Below are 27,486 nucleotides of genomic sequence, written 5' to 3'. Positions count from 1 at the left end.
ATCTATAAAGAAATAAATAATACGTCAAAACTATTGCATAATTAAATTTCTTACAATTAAAATGTCTAATATCTATAAATTCATACCGTGAGAGGGGAAACGATATTCTCTCGATGTTTTTCGTAAAAAATTAGACGACGCGTCCCATCAATAAAAATTCGACAAATTTGCAAGTGGTCAATAAAATGAGTGGGCGGAGCGATTTGCGGTGACGTACTCGTCAAGTCGCTGTATAAAATATATTGCTGTTTATTTAAATGTTTTTTGTCCGCATTCCTTTCATAAACACAGATCCAGCAGACGTACTGTATATGCTATATCTGGATTATTTGGAAGTGACTTTAATACTTGAATGACTGAATACAAACCAGAGAATAGCTTATAACTTTATTTGAATCATACAGTATTAGGAGGAATATAACTTACGGCTGATAAATGCATACTGAATATTAATAAGATTTGATTATAACACTCCAGAATCTTAGTTAGAATTCACTCAAAACTTTTGTAGAAATTATAATCTTCATCAAATTATTCTGGTGACTTATCTACCTTCTGCATTTTGATTAGAAGGGTTTTATTTAAACCAATAATATTAATAAATTGTACTGAAGCTGTGGTTGGTTCCTTGTGAAACATCGTTGAAATATTAGTATTTTAATAAAGCACGCTTTTAGATGTTTCAAAAAACTTTTAATAAGAGTAACTTTAACTCTACATATATGTTTCGGCTTGTTAGGCCTTTTTCAAGAGTTTTTTAAGAACTAATCGTCTAACTACACTGTAACTATATATATATTTACTATGGGGGTGGGTTCAGAGAGTTTACAATAGGGGTAATAAACGATTAGTTCTTAAAAAACTCTTGAAAAAGGCCTAACAAGCCGAAACATATATGTAGAGTTAAAGTTACTCTTATTAAAAGTTTTTTGAAACATCTAAAAGCGTGCTTTATTAAAATACTAACAATAATATTAAAATACTCAAATCTAAATCTTACCTTTCCTTTTTTTAAATTGAACACTTAGATTGATATTCAGGCAATGTTTTTCTGTAAACTTGCCACATTGACGTTTATAGAAAAGATAATTAATGCGCCAATCGATATTATGATTACAATTTTTATAGGAATTTTAGAAAAGGCATCCTCTTGTTAGGATCGCGCCGAAAATTTCGAATTTAGGCAATATTTTGCTGTAAACATGCCAGGATGACATTTATAGAAAAGATAATGAATGCGCCAATCGATATTATGTATACAGTTTTTATGGGAATTTTAGAACAGGCATCATCTTGTTAGGATCGCGCCGAAAATTCCGAATTTAGGCAATGTTTTTCTGTAAACTTGCCACGTGACCTTTATAGAAAAGATAATTAATGCGCCAATCGATATTATGATTACAATGGTTATAGGAATTTAAGAAAAGGCATCCTCTTGTTAGGATCGCGCCGAAAATTTCGAATTTAGGCAATATTTTGCTGTAAACATGCCAGGATGACATTTATAGAAATGATAATTAATGCGTCAATCGATATTATAAATACAATTGTAATAGGTATTTTAGAAAATGGATCATCTTGTTAGGATCGCGCCGAAAATTCCGAATTTAGGCAATGTTTTTCTGTAAACTTGCCACATTGACGTTTATAGAAAAGATAATTAATGCGCCAATTGATATTACGATTACAATTTTTATAGGAATTTTAGAAAAGGCATCCTCTTGTTAGGATCGCGCCGAAAATTTCGAATTTAGGCAATATTTTGCTGTAAACATGCCAGGATGACATTTATAGAAAAGATAATTAATGCGCCAATCGATATTATAAATACAATAATTTTTATAGGAATTTTAGAAAAAGCATCATCTTGTTAGGATCGCGCCGAAAATTCCGAATTTAGGCAATGTTTTTCTGTAAACTACATCTATTAAATCATATAGCCTTTTAGGAGTATTACTTATATGATAAGGACACTAACTTGAGAAAATTCGTATGTTATCAAGTAAGATTCATTATAGAACTAGAGGAGAAAGGTTATGGTTGAAGGATAAATTTAAAGCGTATGCCCTTTATCAACTCAAATCGATAATAGATAATTAGTTAGTGCTAATTTAGGAACAGAAGAGAATGTATTTAATAGGTCATTTAATTTTAAAAGTAACTTAATGATTTTCAGTACATACATATATTTTATTAAATTTTCTCATCAATATTTAGAAGTCTAAGAATAGACTGTTTGGTTTGTTTTTTTTTTGCTGTAGATTATAAAGTTATTATATCTGTAAAACTTCTATTTTCTTATTTTCCATAGCAGTTGCGCCCTCTAGCGGCCGTTCTACAAACTTGAAAATAATTTCCAGCAATTTCTCATATCTTCTATAGTTATAAATATATTTTCCGTAGGCCTATACTTTCCTACGGCTAATACTTTCCAAGATACAGTCGAGGGCTATTCTTAATAAACATATTCTATAGAGAATACGGAATCATATTTTTCTTTGTTGTTAGATCACTTGTAAATATCTAAAAAAATTTGATACTGTAATATTAAAGTTTAATAATTTAGCTATGCCTATTTTTAATGGAATAGCGCCATTTTTTGTGCGTTCCATTTACCGTTTTGTAACAATTTTGTCGGAAAGGTTTGCTAATGGAATCACATATACCACAAGTGTATTAATATTCATAAATAGCGTGGCGTACAATTTTAACACAGTGGCGGCACTAGTATTATTTAGAAGTTAAATGGGAAATTACCTTCAGTTTAATACACATATTTTTCATTTCCTGCAAGTTAGGTACGTACCATTTTAACAAAAAAAAAAACAATGAGAAATGTTGAATATATTTATCATAACAAATAGATATAAAATTTTGGAGTCAAACCTTTCTTTTATTCATTTTCGACGCTGTCGCTGTTTTAGACAGAGAGACTGTGAATTGGTATGGATATTTTTTTCCTTTTTTCCATCAATTTTTGACCGTATAGCTTCGAGGCGAATCCATAGTAATTCAAATTGGCTGTCGAGCGATACCGACACCAAAAATTGCTTATTTTTCTCCCAAATCTACACTAGGATTAACCAGGCCTTTGTTATTAGTTAGTAGGTCAGATCAAAAATTTTAAACTAATGCAAATTTTAAAACTATTATTACAATTTATCGGGGTTGAAAAAAAACCGACAATGAAATCTGAATGATGTTTTCTGTTAAACAAAATATCTATTTTTCTCTAGCAAAAAATATATTTATTTATAGATATGTCTATTTAGATATCCTTTGATAGAAAATCTTATGAAAAAGGTAATAAATAAAATTCGTTTCTATAAAACTTTATGTAAAAAAAATATTTCTATTTTTATCTTGAAAAAATTAGGCATATGTCTCTATATTTCGAACTTCTTTGATGGAAAATTCTCTAAAAAGTTGTCAAATAGCATTTTCTATGTGTAAATAATCTTGTATCTCGCAATATGCTTTTCTTAGCAAGAATTTCTCAATTAAAAAGGTTAGAAAAATTGACACTTGTGCACGTTTTTCCAATTTGAACACCACCCAAGAGCCTTATCAATTAAAGCAGCCTTTTTGCCTTTGTCCAGAGAAATAATAGGATTTAAACAAAGGAAATAATTATTTTCTTTGGTGAGTTACTTTGTTTTAAAATTCTATAAAAGATTTTCGTTTTTATTCCATTTTACTGTATCATTATTTTTAACTGAATCTTTTCACAGCCCCAGTGATCTGCTAGATAATCTATACTAGCATATAAAATCCTTAAGTGACTGACATACTGATTAATCACGATCCTGCTCAAACCATTCAACGTAAGAAGCTCAATTTTGGCATTACAGGTTGATTCTACGGTGTAGAGGTTCGATAAAAAGGGATTTTTCGAAATTCCAGTTCCCCCAAATATTACAATATTTTTTGTTTAAAAAACGGTCAAGATTTTTGGAAAACAGATTGACTTTAGGGTGTAGAGGTTCGATAAGAAGGGATTTTTCGAAACTCGAATTCTAAGGGGGTGAAACCACCTCTCAAATATAAGAATATTTTTTATTTAAAGCCGGTGAGTTTTTGGAAAAACTCTTAAACACGTATATTTTATTTTCTTGTTTTACATATTTTAAGATATTTTAAAAATTTATACAGGGTGTTTCATAAAATATGACCTTTGTGTAATGACGATTCTGCTTAAACTGCTTGACGTTTAAAGCTGATTTTTGACAAACGGATTGACTGTGGGGCGTAGAGGTTCGATAAGGAAAAGTTTCTCGAATCTCAAATTCCAAGAGGGTGAAAACGCCCCTCAAATATTACAATATTTGTTATTTAAAAAACGGTCAGTCTTTCGGGAAAACCCTTAGACACGCACAATTTATTTTGTTTTTTACATATTTTAAATTTTTTTAAAAAATCATACAGAGTGTTCCAAAAAGTTGGGTAATTATTACCTACCAAATTTGGTCGCGACATCAACCATTTTGGACAACATCAACCATTGACGTTTCTTACGTCAAAGCTAACTGTCACTGCGACACGTGTCGTACACGGTGACCGTAGTCCAATCCTATACCTAATTCATTTATTCAACAATTTTGATTTGTCTCCTACAAATTATATTTCAAAACTAAAATTTTAGGAGGAAAGGCTTTATAGAACAACGGGCCACCCTGTATCGAGGTAGTTTTACCTAAAAATATAAATCTGCATAAACATAAACCCGCATTAGCTTCTATACGGATCGTATAACTATAAAATAAATTTATAACACCGAAGCTTCGTGGAAGCCTTCGTTCGCGTCATAAAAGGCGAAAACCCGCCAAATTATGAGCTGAAAAATAATTAAATATTTAATAAGGAACTTAAATTATATGGTGGAAATGGGCTTTAGTAGCGCGGTTTACTGCTATTTTCATTGTTCTAATTGAATGAAATGGCGAGCAATCTTCCTAGGAATATTTTTTCTTTAAATTTTTAGTTTTATTACAAACAGTTGGTACAATAAGTGGAGTACTAAAATTAAAAATACAATTTCTGGTATAATTATTGGGAAAACTGGATATCGTCCGATTTCCACCAGAATTGGTATACACCCTATTTTGAGGTCATAGATTACGAATCTGAACTTTTTTCTTGGCGGTCTCTTACCGTTTTTCAGAAAAACGGAAAACAATTTCAACATTGAATTTTTCTTTATTTCGGTCCTATAAACAATATATTTCATTATATTTTCATTATATTATAGTTTATCTAAAAGCCACACTTGATTGAGGAGAGAAAAATGTCCAAAATTTTACTGAAAAACACTTTTCTTAACAAAATAACAAAGAAAATTGAGACCAGATCGAAGTTTGACGTTTCATATATCCTTCTTTCTCTGTCCTATGTAATGAGAGAGACAAATATATTCTCGACCTAATCTAGAAATTTGAAAATTGAGAACGTTGCCATATCTTCTATTTTTTCGGGTGATTAGCATTTTAAATAAATTACCTATTATGAGATCTGACAATAGTTAAATATACCTACCTATATCCACAAAGTTACGCGGAAGAGTTTTGATTGCATTGGATTCAACTTCTATGCGGAGGGTGTTAATCTTTTGTTGTTATACCAAAAAAAGATTAACCCCCTCCGCAAAGAAGTTAACGCCAAACCTTCTAAAATATAAAATCATTTTTCTTTAAATGGAACACCCAGTATATTATTTTTTCCATAAATTTAAACACAAAAAATGTCCATTTTTTAACTCTCCATCTAATAAAAAAATAATATACGGGGTGTTTCATTAAAGAAAAACAAAGAAAAAATTATTTTATATTAGAAAGTTTGGCGTAGAATTTTTAACACACTATAATATAAAATTACGATATTTATAGCAAAGTAAGTGTAAACAATTTAAAGTAAATACCTAATATACAGGTTGTTAATTTGTTTAATACTCGCGCCAAGAGCTTTATGGTTGAAATATGGCAACCTCGGCCCGCTCATCGATAGCACAGTCGATAGACGACGCGACGGGACGCGTCGGAAAAAAAACCTTTAAGTGCATGCGTTCTCAATAGGCGGTGTTGCCATTCTGTTCCCCTATAAGTAACTGTCCAGTTAACAATCTGTATAGTTTTGAATGCAGGACAGTTCTTATATGGGTAACAATTTTTTAAGGAAGGTTCAAAAAATATATTTTTTTATTTATTTATTAATATCTCTGAAATTTTAGAAATATATTTACCCATATCTTAGGATTATGTGAAGTGATCGGAAAGGAAGTTAAAAATGCGAAAATATACAGTGTGTTCCATTTAAAAAAAAATCATCCAAACAGATGCCCGACGCTCCATTGCCAGACCCTGTATACACTGATTTCTTTTGAACCGATCATATACAAATAAAATATAAACAAACTTTCTGATTATATCTATATACAGTGTAAATCCCGATTTAGCAAATGGCATGGTTCAAAGATAACATATTGATCATATACAAATAAAATATAAACAAACTTTCTGATTATATCTATATACAGTGTAAATCCCGATTTAGCAAATGGCATGGTTCAAAGATAACACCAGTAACAAATGGCTCCCAATTAATAGCACAAACGAAGAAAAAAACAGCAGATAGTTAAAACTATCGTAGGAAATGCGATAAGGGCCGGAACACGTCTAGTTTTGTCTGTTAACTTACCCTTTGGAACAATGAAATGAATAATTTTAACTACCTCAAACATAACCCCAGTTATCTAAGGGTAGCAATATATTATGATAACGCCCGGAGATAATTATTTCAGCTGGATATTAATGGTTGGACCTTAAAATCGTGTTAATTTGAGTTAAAAATATCCTTCAGATAATGTTAAATGTAGTGTGTGTTCAAAAAGGATTGGCCACATGTCAAATATCTTTTATTTTGGGTCTTTTTATATGAAATGGATGTTTTTTTTTATATAAATATCTATCTTTTATAAATACAAGGTGTCCCAGAAATAAGTGCAAGTATTTTAACTGGTATTATAGTTCAACCCCTGAAACACGCCTATGAGGTTTTTTTCACGAAAATTTTTTTTTGAAAATTCGAAATTTTTTGAAAAATTTATTGGAATTTTTTTTTGTTTTTAGTTAAAAAATATAATTTCTTGATAATATGGCAACATAGGTAGTAGATTAAATTTACAAGAAAGAAAATCCAGAAAAGATCCAGTGGTTCTCAAAATTTTAGCAAAAAATCATTTCTTTGGGAAATTTTCAAAGTAAAATAACCCCGTTATTTTGGACTTATTTGAAAAACGATAAAGAGAAAATATGTTTCTTTTATCGAGATCTACCACCCCTTAAAATACTTGCACTTATTTCTGGGACACCCTGTATATCTACGTGCAAAGTAGTTCCTTGAAATAGATCGAAATGTAATCGAAAAGTTGGGAAACTATTAAAGATTATGTTATAATTCTAATTGAATTGTATTATTAATAGTAGACCAAATACCAAGAAAAAGTTACCCATAAATATATCAATTATTATATTTAATAAACTTTTTTTTTTAAAATGCTTTCTATCTGTAGAATAATTAACTAAAAATAAAGAGAATAAGAGAATTCTAGACGTAAAAATACTAAAAACATTCAAGAAAAAACTTTCTACCCTTCCATTACAACCGAGGACACGTAGACTACGTAATATATCACTTTCAGGTTTTTTATTTAATTTGTAGGTGACATTTTAACTCCGACATGCCCTTTTTTCCTTCTCTATGCCTCTATATTTTGCGGTGAACCGTTTTCAATGTTTTCAGACATAAAAAAAGCCCAAATTGAAATCTACCATTAAGGCACCATCAGTAAAGGAAAGTATTACATACTAAAAAATGAAGATTTATACCTTCATTTCTTACTGAATTAATATAAGCTTATATTGTATTGGTTATTATAATCCTATACAGGGTGTCCCAATATTTCGTGGACACTATGTGTTTTTGGAATCAAAATAAATTCATTTGACACAATTTACCTCTACAGGTTGACAATTTGAAAACGAACAGTATTTAATATTGCCTCTACCGATGATAGTGTGAAAATTTGGCGAAACACGTCAATTTACATATCAAGGGGGACAATTTTTGAGGCATTTGTTGTCTTGTTACTTTCAACCCCTTGACGCCCAGGGCACCTACCCCTAAAATTTTAAATAGCAACCCCTATTTCTTTTACCAATTTTGTGTTTCTTATAGAATTCTACATAAACTGCATTATTTTTTTGAGAATTTTATAAGGAACACAAAAATGGTACAAGAAATAGGGGTTGTCATTTAAAATTTTAGGGGTGCCCTGGGGGTCAAAGAGTTGAAAGTAACTCAAAAAAAATTTCATACTATCAGCGGTAGAGGTAATATTAAATACTGTTTGTTTTCAAATTATCACCCTGTATACTAAGGTGCTTCGTTTGTCCGCTAGTAATAAATTCCTGTTAGAAAAACAGTTAGATAAATTGTAAATAAGTTATAAATAGTTCTTTAAGTAGTTTTATCGTTATTGTTTTATTACTTAGTGTAAAATAAACTGTGTTTAAATAAATTAGAATTTTTATACACACGGAACCGACGAAAAACGTAACAATATACTAAATTCAGTAAGAAATAAAATTATTTATGTACCACGGGCAACAAACAAAATCCAACTTTATTTAGATATCGAAGCATGGCAAATTTTTAGTTGTTGTGGTATAGTTGTTATAGTACAGAAGTTTTTAATACTTACAGCTGGCTTTTTCCATAAGTTGTAAAGTTATATAGTGTTAAATAACAAATAATATTTAGCTTCCGCCTTTTGTTTACTGTGTTTTTATAACTCCATAACTCCGAATTGTTTTCCTTGTGCCGAAAACAAAAGGAATTAGTCCGTAGTTATGCGAGAAATTCTCCAAGCAAAATATAATAAACCTTAAACAAGGGAAATGTTTATCAAATCGTTTGTATAAACAATAAACAGCCTGTTATTTTACGTTGCAAAATAGCTTTTATATAAAATTAAATTAAAATACTCATTTAACTATACAGGGATGAGTCTTAAATAAGTGCAAATATTTTCAGCGTTGGTAGATCTGGATAAAAGAAACATATAATTTTTCTTTATCGTAAAACAAAAAATTCTTTTTTACAGAGTATGTGGCCGAAATGCGGACCACCCCGTATACTTACTACCTACGGGAATAAAGCCATAAACATTATCAATCTTTCTTTACGCATACAAGCTTTCCATCTGGCCGGAAAGGATAGAGATAGAGGTAAAAAATGCCCCGGTCTTGTCCACCATTAATAACCATCGAGTTTAGAAAGGACCGAGGCCCATGTGTCCGTCCGTCCGCTGAAATGGACAGGGAATGATAATAAATCGAGCCAGCCTCTGAATTAGTTCTGTGGTATTTCGGAGTTACCGCTCTGTTATAGAGCATATACAAGCCAAGTTCGGATATAGACCTTTTTTTCTGTGTACTGATTTTTATAGGGTCTTTCTTTTGAATGTTCTAGACCGCAGGATTGGGGTTAATAAATCGTTTAAGCTGTATCGGTGTATTTGCATCACATTGTATAATTTCTAGTTAGTACACAGAAAAACGCTGTATAACCAGGATAACAAGCAGGCTTTAGAAGCGGCTTCAGCACGATTGATCACATACAGACACTAAGAGAAACAGCCGAACAAAAGAATACAAATTTCCACTAGCCATAGACTTTAAATACTTTGATAAGGCTTTCGACTAATCCTAAAAAAATTATAGAGGCCCTAGCGAAACAAGGTATTGAGCTCTCATCAATATATAAAAAGAAGCCAAAGATAGAGTAGTGATATATAAAATAACCCCAGAGTTTCCAACTAGCAAAGGAGTACCACAGGGAGACGCGATATCCCCAAAGCTGTTTATAGCAACATTAGAAGAAATCTTCCGTCAACTGGACTAGACAAACAAAGTATTAAAAATAAATGGAGAATATCCAAACAATCTAAGATTCTCTGATGATATAGTCCTAATTGCCAATAGCCATGAAGAACTGCAAGGACAAATTAACGAACATTAAATACAGCTGGCAATAAAGTGGATCTCAAAATAAACTTCCAAAAACTAAAGCAATGTACAGGGTGAGTCAACGATAGAGTAAAGTCCGTCTTATCTCATTTGTTTCAAGGTTTTCAAAAAAATGTTTAATACAAAAGTTATAGGGATGGTTAAGATACACATTTTAAAATTATTATAGAGTATACAAGGTTCTTCAAAAAAGTGTGGCGGCTATAACATTTGTTTTTTTAAATGCAACATCCTATTTTTTATTTTATTTTTAGATTCTGCGTAAAATTCCATAACTCTTTTTATATATAATGTTATATACCTAAAATTAATAGTTTTTGTAATACTTTAATTTATTTAAACAAATGATAAATTGCAGTGTGGTAAAAAATTGTCAGTGGTGCCATTGTTTTTGAAGTTGGAGTACCAAAATTTGGTAGAAGAGTTTTATAGAGATGAAAAAAAAGATACATGTAAAGATATTTTAGTTAAATGATACAGGGTGTTCAAAATATATTTATGAATTTCAACTACTTAAAATTAAAAAATCTCAAACTTTTTAAATGGGACACTTTATATATTATCATTTTTTCTGATGGATTTTACAAAACTCTTCAACTTTTATTAAGTATGTCATATACCTATTTTTAATAGTTTGCGATTTATTCCAATTTTTTCTATTTTTACCCATATTTTTAATACCCTATAAAATCACAGTTGTCATGACAAAACAAAACTGTTTATTACTTATCTTTAACAAGTAGCTTAATTAATTACAATTGCTGGTATTACTTAAAATCAATTAACTTTACTCAAATAAACTAAATCGCAGTAGTGAATTTCTTGGTGTATTTCTATATTATGAAAGATGACACTTGGGATTTTTCGTCGGGGCGAATAGCCACAGATTAGGGTAATACTAAATTATCTAATTGCTGAAGACTACTGATATAGGAATTTTCTTCGACATACAGTAAAAATTTTCTCGTAGTAATTCTGGTTCATAATTCATTGGGTAAAGCCAATATTACTACGGCCACGAAACCGTCCCATTACACACTGAAGATGTTTTCTAGATAATATACATCCATCCTTATAGTAGTTAGCAAAGTACTATATAATATATAGTACTAAACCAAAAAATGTGGTTTTCTAAGCTTGTCCGTGTATATCAATCACATTGACTTTTTTGACATTCATTTTCAAGAAAATCTATAACTATTATCTCTACCATTTATACTTATTACATCAAATTAAACTAAAATTCATATTTTGTTCTTAACTTGCTTAACAGACATAAAATTGTAATAATTATTACTTTTTGTCATGGCAACTATGATGTTATAGTGCAATTGTATTAAAAATATGGGTAAAAATAGAAAAAATTGAAATAAATCACAAACTAATAAAAATAGGTATAAGACATTCTTAATAAAAGTTGAAGAGTTTGGTACAATCTATCAGAAAAAATGATAATATATAGGGTGTACCATTTAAAAAATTGAAATTCCTTAATTTTAAATAGTTGAAATTCCTAAATATATTTTGAACACCCTGTAACATCTAACTAAAATATCTTTACATAGGTCTTTTTCTATATCTCTATAAAATTTTTCTACCAAATTTTAGTTGTTCAACTTCAGAATCAATGCCATCATTGACAATTTTTTAACCCTAACATTTGTTTGAACAAAAATTGTTTGAACAAAAAAAAAAATTAAAAAAAAATTTAAAAAAAATATAAAAAAAAATTTTAATTAATTTTAGGTATATAACATTATGTATAAAAAAGTTATGGAATTTTACGCAGAATCTAAAAATAAAATAAAAAATAGGGTGACACAAAAGCCAGTATATGAGACGATTCAGAATGAGAAAAAGGGGAACTATTAACTGATAAAGCCGGTACAAAACACTAGCAACGTAACATAAACTTTCAATTTTAACGAATTTATGACACGAGCTTTAGCCGTGTTCGTACAACGGAAATATGGCCCATATAGGAGAGAGATACGTTTTGGAAACAAGATGGGAACGTTGGAATTCTGAGCACGTCCTAACGAACTGAGTACGATTTTTAGTGAGCCAAAGAAAGGGTAATCTTTCTTCAGACGTGGCCGGCACAGAATAATATAAAATATTAGGTGATTTGTTACAGGTGAAAACTACCCTGGCTTCATTCCGCTAGATATGGAATTGGGCAATTTAGTTCAAAGCCTTTATGAAACGGTCGAATTTCTTTTTTCTTCTCTAATGGATTAGCCCAATAGATCTGTATTTTATCAAAGAAAAAATTCTCTAGGGTGGGTAACCAACAGCTATTAATATAAAGACTTGTTGAAAATACCATATTGTTTTTTTTGTCACCTGAGGGATTTGATTCTGTGGATGACCTCCATTACCTGGGACTTATTTCGTATGATTAACCGAAGTCGCGATAATTAACATCCCCTATCCCATTCAATCTACAAAATTATCTGAGTACATGATATAGATATTAGAATAGACTCAGAGCTATTACTATTACACAAAGGGAACAGTATTTTATCAACAAAGATAATTAGTCCGTGAAAATAGGTTTTTAAATACGAAGACTTAAAAAATCAGGTTTAAAAGATCTAAAAACGATTTGTGAGACTTTTTTTTTATTCACCCCCGAGAAGGAGTAAAATAAATAAATAAAATTATTGTTTCGAACTTTCGGAGAAACGATAAGAACTAGAAAAAAAAAATAGTAGTAGTAAGTTCTGGAGCGTTACATTTGACATAGAAATGATCTCTCTACTTTTTTTGCTTGGATCAAAATTAACCGAGATACGGTGGCTAGAAGCTAGGGGAAGAAATTTAAAAAAAAATTACAAGTTGCTGGAAAATTTAACATTTTTATTCAATTTACATTTAAAAGTCCAAAAATGTTTCAATAAAAGTTGTCCCCTAGCTTCTAGCCACCCTATCTCGGTTAATTTTCATTTGAGCAAAAAAAGTATAGAGATTATGTAAAGTTGAATGCTCTACAACTGTTATTTGTGACTCTTTTTTAGTCCTTGCCATTTCTCCGAAATTTCGAGAAAATAATTTATTTTCGTTTAATTATATTTTTTATTTTATCATTTTTATAAAGAATAGTCTCATTTAGTTGGAAAAACGTTGAAAAAAATATACTGAAATATTTATAGAACGATCATGAATAATTCCTTGCTAACAGAGAATTTCGTTTCACCCCCTTACGGATGACCTGTAACTACAGAACGGAATTGGCGTACCGTAAATCTTAATTTAAAACCAATCTGAATTGAAAAAAACCTTAAATAATTTTAATTCTGAAATAAAAAAGACAGGGAATTTCATCCTTCATTAAACCATTTAATGCCATCGCAAGAATAATATTCCAAGCGCGCCAGCCAGAGAACTGTCAATTTCAATCGCGAATCTCGTTGCCAACATTACGATAAATCCATTTATATTTCGCCGGCAGGTTCAGACGGAAATATCGACTTTGCTTGCTTCCCCCACCCGAAATCCTCCAAAGTGTCTGACGACCAGGCAAAAAATTCACAAATGAAATTTTATTTCCGCGTACGACGACGTACGATCGATGATAGAGCAAAAGAGAGAAAAAAGCTGGAATTCTAAATGGCCGAAAGCGGCATTTTTACGGGCATCTAAATTTTGATGCGCCCGAACTCGATGCAGCGATTTCGGTTTTTATGATGCGATTGACGTGGCTGATGCGACATCAAGTTTGGAAATGTGACGTCGTTTATTTTTGTTGAGTGGATGATAAAAGATGAAGTCTGTTGGGTGTCAGTATTAATAGATTCATTGAAAATTGAAGAAAAAAATTAATGTTCAATAAAAAAATCGGTTTTGGTCTTTTTTTAGACATTTGTACATCTCTCCAAAAAAATCCTATGGCCATTTCGCCACTGTAAGAAAATCTACAAAATAAAATACATACATTACTAACATCTACAGATGCATGAGCAATACATTTATTTTTATTAGATTGTATTAAAAAAGCCTCTTTTATTTTTCTTTTAGAGGCTATCGCTTCTTTCATTATAACTTTTGTATTTCTAAAATCTATTCTGTACCCTGTGAATAGTTTTAGTTTAGTTTCTTCAATTTTGTCATGAAAAAGTAGCGTATCATTAATTTGCTCATTAATTTATGAATAATTAATTGTTGTGCTGGACAGCATTCATTGCGAACTTACCACCAGGTTCAGCATTGGTCTGTTTATACCAAAGATGCCGAAGAATGAGGTTGGAAGAAAACAAAAACAGGCATTACTCCAGTCACAACGTTGAAAGATCCAGCTCCAAAATCCCTATTGGCATTTTTATCCTATAAATGCAAAACCAACAACTGTGGTGAAGCCTGCGGATGGAGAAAAGTAGGATTAAAATGTTCAATGATTTGTGCATACTGCAATGGAAAATCCTGTCACAGCCTCACTGAAGTGTCACTGGACGAATCCGATGAAGAGGGGTTGGACTTGCCTGTAGATATCTCTCTGGCGGCTGAAGATGAAGAGTTGGACGTATTGAGAGACCACCCTGATGAGCCCAGCACAGCAGACACGATCGACTTTGACATCAATGAGCCAGATCCGTCGGGCTTGTGCAGATAAGTTAAAGTTTTTAATTTAGCTAGTGGAGTAGGCCTCCGGGGAGACCACGTTAAAATAAACGCGTCATGTACTTTACCTCTTGGGTGGCGTGGAAACAAGTACGCATTTTCAATAATTAAAATTAATTATTCATAAATTAATGAGCGAATTAATGACACGCCACTGTTTCATGACAAAATTGCAGAAACTAAACTAAAACTAGTTTTAGTGAACCCTAATCGACATTTGATTTCGGAAAATCGACTATACATAAATATATCATATTTTACGCAAAATTGTAAAATTTCCAGGGATTTTGTGCCTAAACGGTTGACTTTAGCGAAAATTTTCATAAAACCTATTTTATAGGAAATTTTATTCTCTTTAATTCTGTTTTCCTCAATAAATTTTCGTATGTTACATTGTTTTCTTATCCTCCTTATTTTTTCCGAAACGCCTCGTATGAATGGAATTGTAAGTTGTATATATTGTGTATTGTTATCATTGTGTGTATTCTGTCTATGATTTGGGGTTTGTATTTCGTTTAATGTTTGGCGACTTTCACAAATCTAAGATTTGTCAGCATCACAAGTCTTGAAACTATTATAAATTTGAAACTATCTTTATAAAAATATTAATACTTTCAGAAAAAAAAAATCTTACAGAGTAAAAATATAAAAAACATTTTTTTTAAATTAAAGTTAAAATATTACAATATGGTCTTTTGTTAAAAAATATTTTCAACAAAAAGTTAAAAACCATCGATCGACAGATTCATAAAGCTCTGCAAATTTAATTGACCGAGCTTTTCGACCGAATAATAACCCAATAAAACAACTGTATAGTTTTTACAATGAGCCCGATGGCCACAATGTAACGGTTCACGGGAAACTTTGAATATTTAATTCCCCCGAGGGCTGGGGTCACGCGATTTGTCCCCACGCCACATTCCCAAACATACCACCCAACCCTGCAGTTTTGCAGCCGGAGGTATTCGAGCTATGCAATTTTGTGACGAATTTTTTTCGGAATTTTTTTGCAACAGTAAAATACTTCCTGGTATTTTGTTATCCGAATATATTCCAATAATCTAAATTAATCACATTTAGTTTGTTTTTAGATTTTTTTTAGTTTTTTTTTAAATTTATTAATCAAAATAAAATTAAAATTAAAAGAAAATTATAATAAATCGAAAATATATTAAGATTTTAACACCCTGTAGCTACGAAACGAAGCAGAATCGGACCTATACTGATATGAAAAATAAATCTTATTTTTACGTGAGGAATCTCTCCACGAGAGACGGCTTTTTGAACCACCCTGTATACATAGAAAATTTGAACCCTACACATACATATTTATTAACACAACCTACACCGTTCTAATTGGCTAATATATTTCCTGCCACCTCTGCTCTACATCCCTTCCTATTTAAAATAATACTTTAATGTGTGATCCTCATTTAAATATTTCCAGCTCCTACAAAAACAAATTAAGCCTTCGCTAGCTCCGTAGGCCTCCGTGCGACACGGAAAGGGTTAAATTAAAACGGATTGCAGACAGGGCGAAGGGCCACAGTAGATTGCTTCGACAGCGTGTCGTCCGGGTAAAAACAGGGATCGAGGTGTGGGGCGGACAGATAGAGAGGAATAAGCTAGGTTTAGACGTCAAAGAGGAGGGACATAAAGCAGGAATGGAGTGAAATAAAAATTAAGTTTATTCGTTTAGTTATCTGGGACGTGCCAGATAAGAAAGTTATGTAGTGAGAGGAGATTGAAGTTCTTTGAGGTGGTTGAAAGTGAGGGATTAGTTTGTTTTATTTTTCTTGGGTGTATTAATTTTTATCATAATTTATTAAGTAATCATATACGTTTTATAAGTATGATATTACCAATTTTTAATAGTTCTTAATATTTTTAATGCACTAATTAGCTCTATAACATAATAAGAAAGAATTTCTTTTGTCAGTAAGGCTTTATATGGTCATCTACTATTAAAAATAGATGTAAATCATCTAGAAAACCTTTTTAAGGATATATAATACCAATTTTCGTGAACCAGAATGCTACAAATAAAAAAAGGTATATTTTACTTCGTGTTGAAGTAAATTTCCAGATTAGTAGCCGTCCACTGGTTAATGTAACACAGCATATTAAATTAATCAGGAAATAAGTCCTACATCTTCTTTTAGATAATATATCTATGCATATTATGGAACTAAATTTCATATAAAAAATAATACAAAAAGTATATCAAGCTAAATTCCATTACGAGAGGAGAATGCATCAAAGGAACTCAGCCAAGCCCATCGTTAATCTTCTAAATGATGCCCTACATATTTTCTTGCTAGGAAGCTCATTTTTAAAACCAACTTACGTTTTATTTTCTGAAGGAACTCGTTCTTTCACTTTTTTAAATAAGTTCCTTATCGCTAACCGGCCAGATGAGTAAACGAATAAAATTAATTTTTATTTCACTCTTCTCCATATTTCGTTTATTTTGTTTTTAATTTTTTGTTTGGTAAACAATATTTTTGTTGGTCATCTTTTTTTAATTATTTTCCTTAATAAATTTTCTTCAGAAATTTTATTATTTTTGGAACTGTATCTATATTTAATTGTATCTAATTTGTGTGAACCTCGCAATTAGTGGTTTCAATTAGCGTAGAAGTTTGTTCAAAATTAGTGGTAGACATTTTCAATTAGTAGAAAAAGTTATCGAACTTTTAACTTTTCCACTAATGATATTTCAAAATTTGCGAGAAATGTCATTTTGGCTTTGATTATCTTCCGTCAAGAGAAATTATGGTTAGACATCAAAAGTTGATTAGGCTTTATCTATGACGCAAGCTGTTGCCAGGATATTCTATTAATTTTAATTATGTTTTTTAGACATTGTGAATGATCGTAAACTAAGAAGTATAAAGTGCAATTGAAACCACTAATTGCGCGTTCTGAATGAAGCTCTAGATTAACTCCTAACGTAAAATATATATTTTTCTCATTTGAGAGTATCATTTTATCTATATTTAGCTCACGAAAATTAAAATAAGATTATAAATTTAAATTATCAAGAAAATGCGTATTTTTCTTGATTAAATTATGAAAAATATACAGCAAATGAATGCAAATCAATCTAATTTCATAACTAATATTCTAAAAGTTTTTGTTGGTAAACTTAATTTCATAAATAAATTAACTTAGCTCGTCCTCAAAGAACTTCTATTTCCTTCAAGTCTTTTAAATAAGTTTTTTCCCTATCGCCTACCTACTTCCCAGATGAGTATACGAATAAAATTACCATTCAGAAGTAACATTCACACAAAAAATGTTTGTTTTTATATGTACAGGGTGGATCAAATTCGACGCTTTTAAATGGAAACACCCTTTTCTATAGGAGATAGACGAAAACTAATATCGGTGTCTGGAGCTCAATTTTTATATCAAAAACATGATGGCGAAAATCGCACATCAATATCTGTTACCGTTTCGAAGTTACGGGGTGTTTTTCAAAAATGTGCTTTTTCAAAAAATCGCTCTAACTTTTTTGCTATGGAAAATTTTGTATTTCTATGAAGACATTTCCAAAGCACCTGTTTACGTAGAATTTAATGGTTTAAGTATAATTTTTTGAAAATTAATAATTTAAGAGTTATCAACAGAAAAATTGATTTTTTATTTGGTACACCCTATATTTTTTTAATTAACTGAAGAGAATTTAAAATTACCTTTCCAAAAATATAGCACACTTGATAATTTGTTATAATCCCCTTCGAAATACAGAATTTTTAAAAGCTCGTCACTTTTAACTAGTAGGCTTTGGACCCCTTATTGATGATATGCCTTTAATGGAACTCGAAAACATATTTTTCCAGCAAGACGACGCACCGCCTCTGAACGCTGAAGTTATCAGCAAATTTTTGCAGCCAATTTCAAGAATAATTGAATAGCTAACCAAGATCCCAGCCGTTGGCCGTCGAAGCCGCCTGACTTAGTGCCCATGGATCTAATTCTATGTATATATTTGCGGAAGAATAAAGGTTCCTTATTCTTCCGTATAATCTAGACAAGAATTAGAAATACTTAGCAATTATGAGATAGTATCTTTCACCCCCACTGAGTTAATGAATACTGCGAGAAATGTTCAAAAACTGCCCCGTCTGTCCATAACAGAAGACGGTTGATATGTTGAACACCTATAGCAAAATCTCATGCCTTGGTTTGCTATTTATTTTTATTGTTATTAGATATAGTTTAAATGTGTTGATGTTGGTTAAATATATTTTAAATTGCTATAAAATTCTGCATCTCTCATAGCAAATATTATTTTTGTTTTAATTGATGCTCACAGCTAAAATTATTTTGCATTACAGCCGGTGCCGTTCAAAGCCCACTTATTCAAAGCCGGCGAATTTTTATATACTCTATATCTCAAAGAGGAATCGAACAAAATATCAAGTGTGTTATATTTTTGGAAAGGAAATTTTAAATTATTTTCAATAAAGTAAAAACATACAGGGTGTTCCATATAAAAAATCAAATTTTCTATTGATAATTCTTGAATTATTAATTTAAAAAAAAATATACGTAAACCATTAAAATCTACGTAAAAAGGTGTTTTGGAAATGTTTTCATAAAAATACAAAATTTTCCATAGCAAAAAAGTAACAGCGAATTGTTAAAAATGTATATTTTTGATAAACACCCCGTAACTCCGAAACGGTAACAGATATCGATATGCGGTTTTTACCATCTTGTTTTTAACAAAAATTAAGCTCCTACAGAAAAAGATGTTTCCATTTAATAGCGTCGAATTTGATCCACCCTGTACTTTCAACTTTTCAATACCATAAGAAAAACAAAAAAAAATTGATTATTTTGAAACACCTTAATATACAATCTTCTATAGTGAATCTGAAAATGTTTGTTTAATAACTAGAATAAGGTCACCGTTCACGTCCTCCTTTATTATCGTCGCTCAAAATATCTCGCCATATTTGCGATATTTACGGCATAATTAAAAGCGAACGGTAGTAATTTAATTTCGCTGCGATTGTCTCCGTTTATTCGATTAACCTGCCATCCAATCACTTCCCCTGAATAAACCTCCCGCTACGCCTCAAGCCCCCTGAAATATTTGTCATTTAATTTTCCGCCGGCTGCTCAAAAGCAGTTTAAACTCTTGCTGTTCGATGGCTGCGAAATACCTCAGCTGGTGTAGCGCGGCACTTTTTATTGCCCGTGTACTGGGGAAAAAGTTAGGGAGGGTAATGGAATTTCAGTTTAAAGATTCAGCAACGTACTTTGAATAGTTATACAGAGTGATCCAAACTGTATTCCGGAAACTTCGGCAGCAGATAAAAATAAGTAAAAAAGTTCGTATAACTGTATGTCCTAAAAGGCTTAGCTTCGGAGATACAGGGTGTAGACGTTTCATTTTTATTTCGATTTTTCCAAATAATTTCTGAACTAATATCGATATTTGGATGAAAATTGGTGTCTGGAAGTTTTTTGACATGAAAATGTTTATTTTGATGTCAATATAACTCCTATTGTGTTTTAACTGATTTTGAGTAATATCTTTTCGTCCGTACCTGTATAAAACTACTGAGTGAAAAAATATACATTACATGAAATGATAAATTTGGAAACTTTTTATTTTTTTTTACGTTAATCATAAATTTTTCTTCGAAAAAATGTCGATAAAACAGTTTCTGTTGAACTTTTGGCACAAAAACATTTCAAATATATGATTTCACTCTAATAACTACAGTACGTCTGTCCGTTCTGTAGCTACGGGGTATCCGTGAGAGGGGAAACGATATTCTCCCGATGTTTTTCGTAAAAAATTAGACGACGCGTCCCATCAATAAAAATTCGACAAATTTGCAAGTAGCCAATAAAATGAGTGGGCGGAGCGATTTGCGGTGACGTACTCGTCAAGTCGACGTATAAAAATATTGCTGTTTATTTAAATGTTTTTTTTTACGTAAAATGCGTCGTAAATGTATATTTTTTTGCTCAGTAGTTTTATACAGGTGCGGACGAAAAGTTATTACTCTTCAAACCAGTTAAAAATATGTAGGTGGCGCCCTCTACAAGTAGGAGTCATATTGGCATCAAAATCAAATTTGTCATGTCAAAAGGCGGCAATACAGAGAAAAATCCTACTTAGAACATACAAATTGTTGTGGCTCTATAATAGCTTTTTGAATTTTTTATATACCTAATCAATATTCATAGAAATAATATAATCAACACATTAAAAAAATACACCAATATAAATAAAACAGCAACCAAGAAAAATATTTAAAAAACATGATTATCCACACAAAATATCGCATGCTGACAACTCTTACGCATAGGAAGTTAATAGCATAGGAATCTTATTAAGTCGGAGTTAGAGAAATGCGACGGTGTGCTATTGCAGCGTTGTCACATTTCTCAGTTACGCCTTTACCTAGCAAGTAAAGTAAAATCACGATCGCAGGCCAATTATTTTTAAAAGACTTTTTTTTCGAAAAGATAACTAGATGAAATCATTAGATATGTTTCTAAGCATCTGAAATGGGATTATAAGGACATCGTTACGCTGTCCATTTTTTTATAACGAGAAAACGTCAGTAATCGTTATAATTCAAAAACTCAACTTTTTAACACATAATATGCGGTAACTCAAGAACTTTAGATATTGTTTTTTTTATTTTCAAGTTCTGATCTTTTACAAGATGTTTAAATGAAGAAAAATATGCTTGTTTTTTTTATTCAATGGAATTTCAGTTGAAAAATGTTAAAATCCATCCATTTATTTTTAGTGCATATCGATTTTCAGCAATCATGTAACTTTTTTATTTATAAAGATTTTCACATACTGTCTGCGAAGAAAATATAGCAGAAATATTAAGAAATTTTCTGAAAAAACTACAATCAATTATTTCTAATGTATTTCGAGATATCGATTTTTGAATTCAGAGTTCTAATAACGCGACCACTGTCGAACACCAACTCAATTCCACTTGTTTTTGCCAAAAGTGCAAGTGTTTCTTAACTTGCACTTAAAAATTTACAAGTTATAGGAAAAATTACGACTCTCGTTAATAAATATAGAGATAAAATATCACGAGACGTAATTAAATCGTGAAGTTTATGAATTATGTATACGTTTCTTATATTTTTCTTCTTCTTCTCTTTTTTTTTTCTTCTCTTTCTTATATTTTACTCTTTCTTTTTTCTTTATATTTTTTTAGTACTTATTGAGTCGACCGTGACGAATATGCTATATCACGTCTCTTAACAATGTATACAGTTTCTCGGTTTATTTCATACGTTTGGCAACGTTTTTACTGTTCTCTCTTTGTTCAGTACATTATAAACGCCATTGTACTCTTCTTACATACGGAAATCTCGACCCAAGACTAACATTTGCCAGCCTTTAGAATATACACCCTGTATACACCAAAATATCGTGTCATACCCTACAACCCCCAATACAAATAGCCGAAAAATGTAACCTGTGACCTACTGACCGACACAACCGAACTTCCGGGTTGAAAAAGAAAGTGGGGGAACGCCGTCTCAAGTAAGACGACGGACGGCTCGGAATTAGGGGAAGCCGGTGCAGAGCGGAACTAGCGGGGTGGATCGAGGTGATTAATCGGTTCTGGAGGCATTTTTTCCACAGGCAATTCCCGGTTTTCTACGGGCTAGTCAAGTCTGCGTCGCCCAAAGAAAGTTTGTGTCGTTTGAAGGCGATTTATCAGTGGAAATTCCGTTCGACGTTCGAGGGAAATGAGACAAAAGAAAAGTTGGCAAATTAGAAGGGAGGGGATATCGTTTTTCGATTTGTACGCGAGAAAAGGGAATTAATGGAAATTTTTATTAATTTGACTGGAGGAGATGAATTTATAGATTTGAGATGGTGGGAACAGATGTGGAAAAATGCATTTATTTACGTCAGTGAGTTAAGAAGCTCTTAACTGAATCATCTAGTTTCAAAAGCGGCCATCTCCTTTACTCACGCATTTTGAGTGAATTAATAGCTTCATAACTTACGCATTTTCATTACCGCACTCCTTGTTTAGATGACTACCAAAGTGAAAAAAATATTTTGTAAAACATTTATTTTGCACTAAATTTGAAAAATATGTGATGGAAAGAAACGGTTTCCATAGTTGTGTACTTTTTTACGGTGCACCATTTTTCATACTTAGGGTATGTATATTCATACTTCTGTTTCGATCTTGCTGGAAGCAATCCAGAAATGGCTCTGAATGCCTCTTCTTCAATGGCAGAGGGAATACTTTCCGAATCGCTCATTTTTTAAACTAGTGACATCAATATTATTTACTGTCATATTGACATTGCCGTGCATGGTGTTATTTGAACAAAGGTATTAAGGTAATTGATTTTTAGGATAGGTATATAGTTAAGTACAATAAATTCATTGTGTGTTTTTATAGTTAGACGTTAAGTTTAACCCCTTTGCTTATTTTTACTTATAAATTTACTATTTTTACAAAAAATAAATTGTGTCCTATAGGGTTGAAATTTTGTTTATAGATAGAGGGTTGAATTCCCTACTGATTGGTACAAAGGACACTTCGATATGTTAGTTCCTTCGTAACTATCGTTTTCTACACGAGTCTAATAAGAATAATTTGGACTAAATTCCAATCTACTTTTATAGATCTATGTAGGTAGTTATTTTTAATGCGAGTTCTATCGAAACAAGACCATATAAAATCTAGTTTCTTTTTTGGCCACGCTAGATGTCGTCTCGTAGAAAAATCTGTTGATTTAATGTTAAAAGAAGCGTGATATTAGATGTCGGTAATAAAACTCAATAAGATATAGAAACGAGGTTTTCTTATTGGTCTCTGTGCCGTCTGAGAGATGAGAAATGCACACTATTCGCCAAGCAGACGTTACTTGCTGCAGAGTTCAATATACCGGGTGTTTTTCAAAAGTGGCTCACCCTTAAAACATTTTATTTTTTCAGTTGTTTTCAGTGACCGAAAACAATTGAATACGCCAATCAATCCTAATTTATGTCATATACGAATATACCAAATCTTATTTTTTATCTGAAAAAATAAAAAAATTATAATTGTGAGCCACTTTTTAGAAACACCCCGTATAGGGTCTTATTCTATTTATAATTTTCATTGAATAAATATACGAGGAGTTTAATAGATACTATTTTTATATTCATGCATTACACACGGAAGCCACCTCATAAAAATTCCTTCTACTGTTTTGTTTGACGTTTCATTGGCACATTCGTTATGATTTGAATTTTTTGGTTTAATGCGTTTTTCATTATTTTATGTTATTTCTTGATTATTTTATAAATTTGTTTTATGCAAAGTATATAAATCTGGTAAGATATTGGGTCGGGACTTAAAGAAGGGCAGAAAAAAAACATGGGAAATAATAAAAACTTTATTTATTTAGTACCTAATTATGGTTAAAATTAAACAACAATATAGTTTATTAATAGCGTTTATTCATTTAAGACATTCACTATAATCAGCACATTACATATTTTTACGATTCTAAGAATTAGATGTGGATTATAAATATATTTTATTAATTATAAAAAAACTTAAACATCATCTTCCAACCATTCGAAGGGTTCTGGAGGTTCAGGCTCCTTCTCATCTTCACCTTTAGGTCCAAAAGCTGAAAAAATACAAAATAAAGTAATAATATATAATACCAATAAATTATTTAATTTTCAAAAAAATATTGTCTAAAAAAATGACAGATTAAATTCAACTATTCCAGAACACTTTAGTTTTTTAAAACTGATACGTCTATTTGTAGACGGTTTTTGAACCGTTGACGTTCTGTTAAAATGACATTATATCAACTTAAACTTCAAAATTAACAATCACGACCTGATAACTGATAACAATTACTTAATAAGGTAAAACCAAAAAGCCCCAAACTTTCTGTATGATTATTTTTAATTTTTACGTATGTTATGTTTATTTATGTTATGTTCTTTAAAATCAAAGAAGCGATTGTCATACATTACTAACATCTACAGATGCATGAACAATACATTTATTTTCATTAGATTGAATTAAAAAAACTCTTTTATTTTTCTTTTAGAGGCTATCGCTTTTTTCATTATAATTTTGGCGTTATTAAAATTTATTGTGTGCCCTGTGTTCCATGAATGCTGACAAATCTTAGATTTGTGAAAATCTCCCTTTCTTAAATAATCTTTATGTTCTTTAATTCGAACATATAAGGGTCTAGATGTTTCACCAATGTAAAATTGATCGCATTAACATGGAATTTTGTATATTACATTTTTTGTTTGTTATTCTGTATTCATTGGTTTAGTGTGTGATAAAATGGATCTAAGTGTATTTTGTGTTTTGAAAGATGTTCGTAATAAATAAACTTGTCAATAATAAACTTATGTACGGTGCTACGGTGTAAATAAATTTAGATTTATAGTCTTTAGAGACAATATAAAGATATGTAATGGTCCCGTCCCCTACATAATTTAAAGCTATGAAAAAATAAAATAATTACCTTGAACAGGTTCTACTAACTCTTCTTCGTCAGGCTTAAGGTTACGGACCATAATAATACCCCCAATCGACACATCCTTCAGTGGAACATACTGGCTATTATCATTGACGGCAATAACTTTCAATTGCTGCCTCAAAATCCTGGCAGGATTCTGCAAGATCTCGAAGTTGGGTTCAGGTTCCTTCTTCTTCTCTTCCTTCTCATCTTTCTTCTCTTTCTTCTCTTCTATGGTGCTAGAAGAGCTGGCAGAAAGTACCTTCTTCTCTTCTGCCTTTTTCTCTTCGGCTTTTTCTGCCGGTTTCTCGGCTGTCTTCTTGTCGTCCTTTTCAACGTCCACGTCCATTTTTTCATCGCGGTGTTTGCGATCGTGGTCGCGCCTTCGCTGTCTCGCTGCGATACTCAGGACAGCTGTCTGGACTTTTTCGCGTTCTTCTCGTTTCTTTTCTTCCATAGGAGCCGGATAGGCATACAGGCTGGGTTTGGCGTTGGATTTCAGCTCCAATTTTGGCATCTGTAACAGAAAACAATAAAATCAGTAAAATAATCTGGAGAGAGAAAGAAAAACACATATTTGATGATATTTTCCAAATAATTCTTGAAGTAAAATTGGTGTCTTCGTATTTTTTGTCATGAGAGACTTGATTTATGTCAATATGACTCCTACTTGTAGGAGGCGCCACCATGTGTTTTAACTGTTTTGAAGAGTAATAACTTTTCGTCCGTACCTGTATAAAACTACTGAGTGAAAAAATATACATTTCCGTAATTTTTTATGTAAAAAATGTCTCCTGGTAAAAATCGCTAAGAGCAACCGTACTCGAGATATTTATAATGGAAATTATTGACAAAAAATTAAAATGTTGAGTAGATAGTTATTTGACTGAAATGATAAATTTGGAAACTTTTTATTTTTTTTTAAATTAATCATAAATTTTTCTTCGAAAAAATGATGATAAAACAATTTCTGTTAAATTTTTGATTTGACACAAAATCATTTCAAATTTATGTGATTTCAGTCTAATAGCTATTTAGTTAACATGTTTAATTATTTATGTCAAATGTCAATGATGACAGGTATTGATAATTTCGATTCCAAATATCTCGAGAACCATTACTCGTAGCGATTTTTACCAAGAGACCTTTTTTACGTAAAATGCGTCATAAATGTATATTTTTTTGCTCAGTAGTTTTATACAGGTACGGAAGAAAAGTTATTACTCTTCAAACCAGTTAAAAAATATGTAGGTGGCGCCCTCTACAGGTAGGAGCCATACTGACATCAAAATCAAATTGGTCATGTCAAAAAACTCCTCGACATCAATTTTCATCCAAATATTGACGTTACTTTAGAAAGTATTTGGCAGAAATAGAAATAAAAATTAAACACACTTTTATCTGCAGGACCACCCTGTATATTATCAATGTTTACTCACCTTTAATTGTGCGTTCAATGCTATCAAAGCCGTCGGCGTGAACGCCAAAGCCAGACAGTGAGCCAAGGGGAACCAGTACCAATACTGCGTAAACACCAAGGTACCAACCACAGCCAACATATTCGTATGTCCAGTCCTGGACTGCAAAGACAAAGTAACATTCCTTCCTCCGGCATCGATAATGCCCTGTGCCAAAATCGCTCCAAACTTTGCCATAACATCCTCGTGCTTATTCGAGATCACCTGAGCGTAAGTCTGTCTAAAGAAACTGACTTTGGGACAAGTCTGCTCGGTTTGCTGGATCAGGATCATGGCAGACGCGATCAGAGCGCCTTGCCTGACGAAGTTGACAGGATCGAACATGACCATTGGTTCCAGCAAGGCTATGGCTTCACGAAGACCTGTTCCTGCGCAGGCTATGCCCAAGGCCATGGCTGCTCCGTAGCGTACGTGGGGGTTGTAGGATTCGGCCAGTAGGGAGACGACGCTGGGGCATTGTTCTGGAGTTCTGAAACAAAAAATGGTCAGTTAATTTGGGGTGTATCTAGGGTGTTTTAATTATAACTGTGAATATATTACGAATTAAAAGTTATGAACTACACTATGCGAAAAACTCCTGGAAACAGGTGAAGGTCGCATTTCGTCGCCCAACTTTTCCAACAAATGCGCCCAAAACGCATTTATTTCCAGTTATCTTGACCTACTTCGGTTTGCCTCGACGTACTTTTTATTCTTAAAAGCGCCTGAAAACAACTCGTGAGGAGGACGTCGAGTTTTTTTTGGCGTTTTTTGTTGCCTCGTTCAATTTTGTTTTGTTTTGAGCTATTTCCGAA

General features: G+C 31.7%; 1 protein-coding gene across 1 annotated transcript in view; it reads right to left on the bottom strand.

Moving 5' to 3' along the window:
• Positions 1 to 24,157: 24,157 nt before the first annotated feature.
• Positions 24,158 to 27,486, bottom strand: part of LOC115876318 (26S proteasome non-ATPase regulatory subunit 1) — a 109,280-nt gene continuing 105,951 nt past the window's right edge. Inside the window, exons 9-11 of the mRNA XM_030892053.1 lie at positions 26,654 to 27,161; positions 25,221 to 25,731; positions 24,158 to 24,353 (exon numbers count right to left, since the gene is read on the bottom strand). Of these exons, the coding sequence (XP_030747913.1) occupies positions 24,277 to 24,353; positions 25,221 to 25,731; positions 26,654 to 27,161 (1,096 nt within the window). The 3' untranslated portion in view covers positions 24,158 to 24,276. The remainder of the gene's footprint in view (positions 24,354 to 25,220; positions 25,732 to 26,653; positions 27,162 to 27,486) is intronic.

The sequence above is a fragment of the Sitophilus oryzae genome, unplaced genomic scaffold, assembly GCF_002938485.1.
Source record: "Sitophilus oryzae breed Bouriz unplaced genomic scaffold, Soryzae_2.0 scaffold_1430_pilon_pilon, whole genome shotgun sequence".
NCBI classification, from domain to species: domain Eukaryota; kingdom Metazoa; phylum Arthropoda; class Insecta; order Coleoptera; family Curculionidae; genus Sitophilus; species Sitophilus oryzae.
Note: the sequence above shows the minus strand (reverse complement) of the source record. Positions and strands in the feature narration are given on the sequence as shown.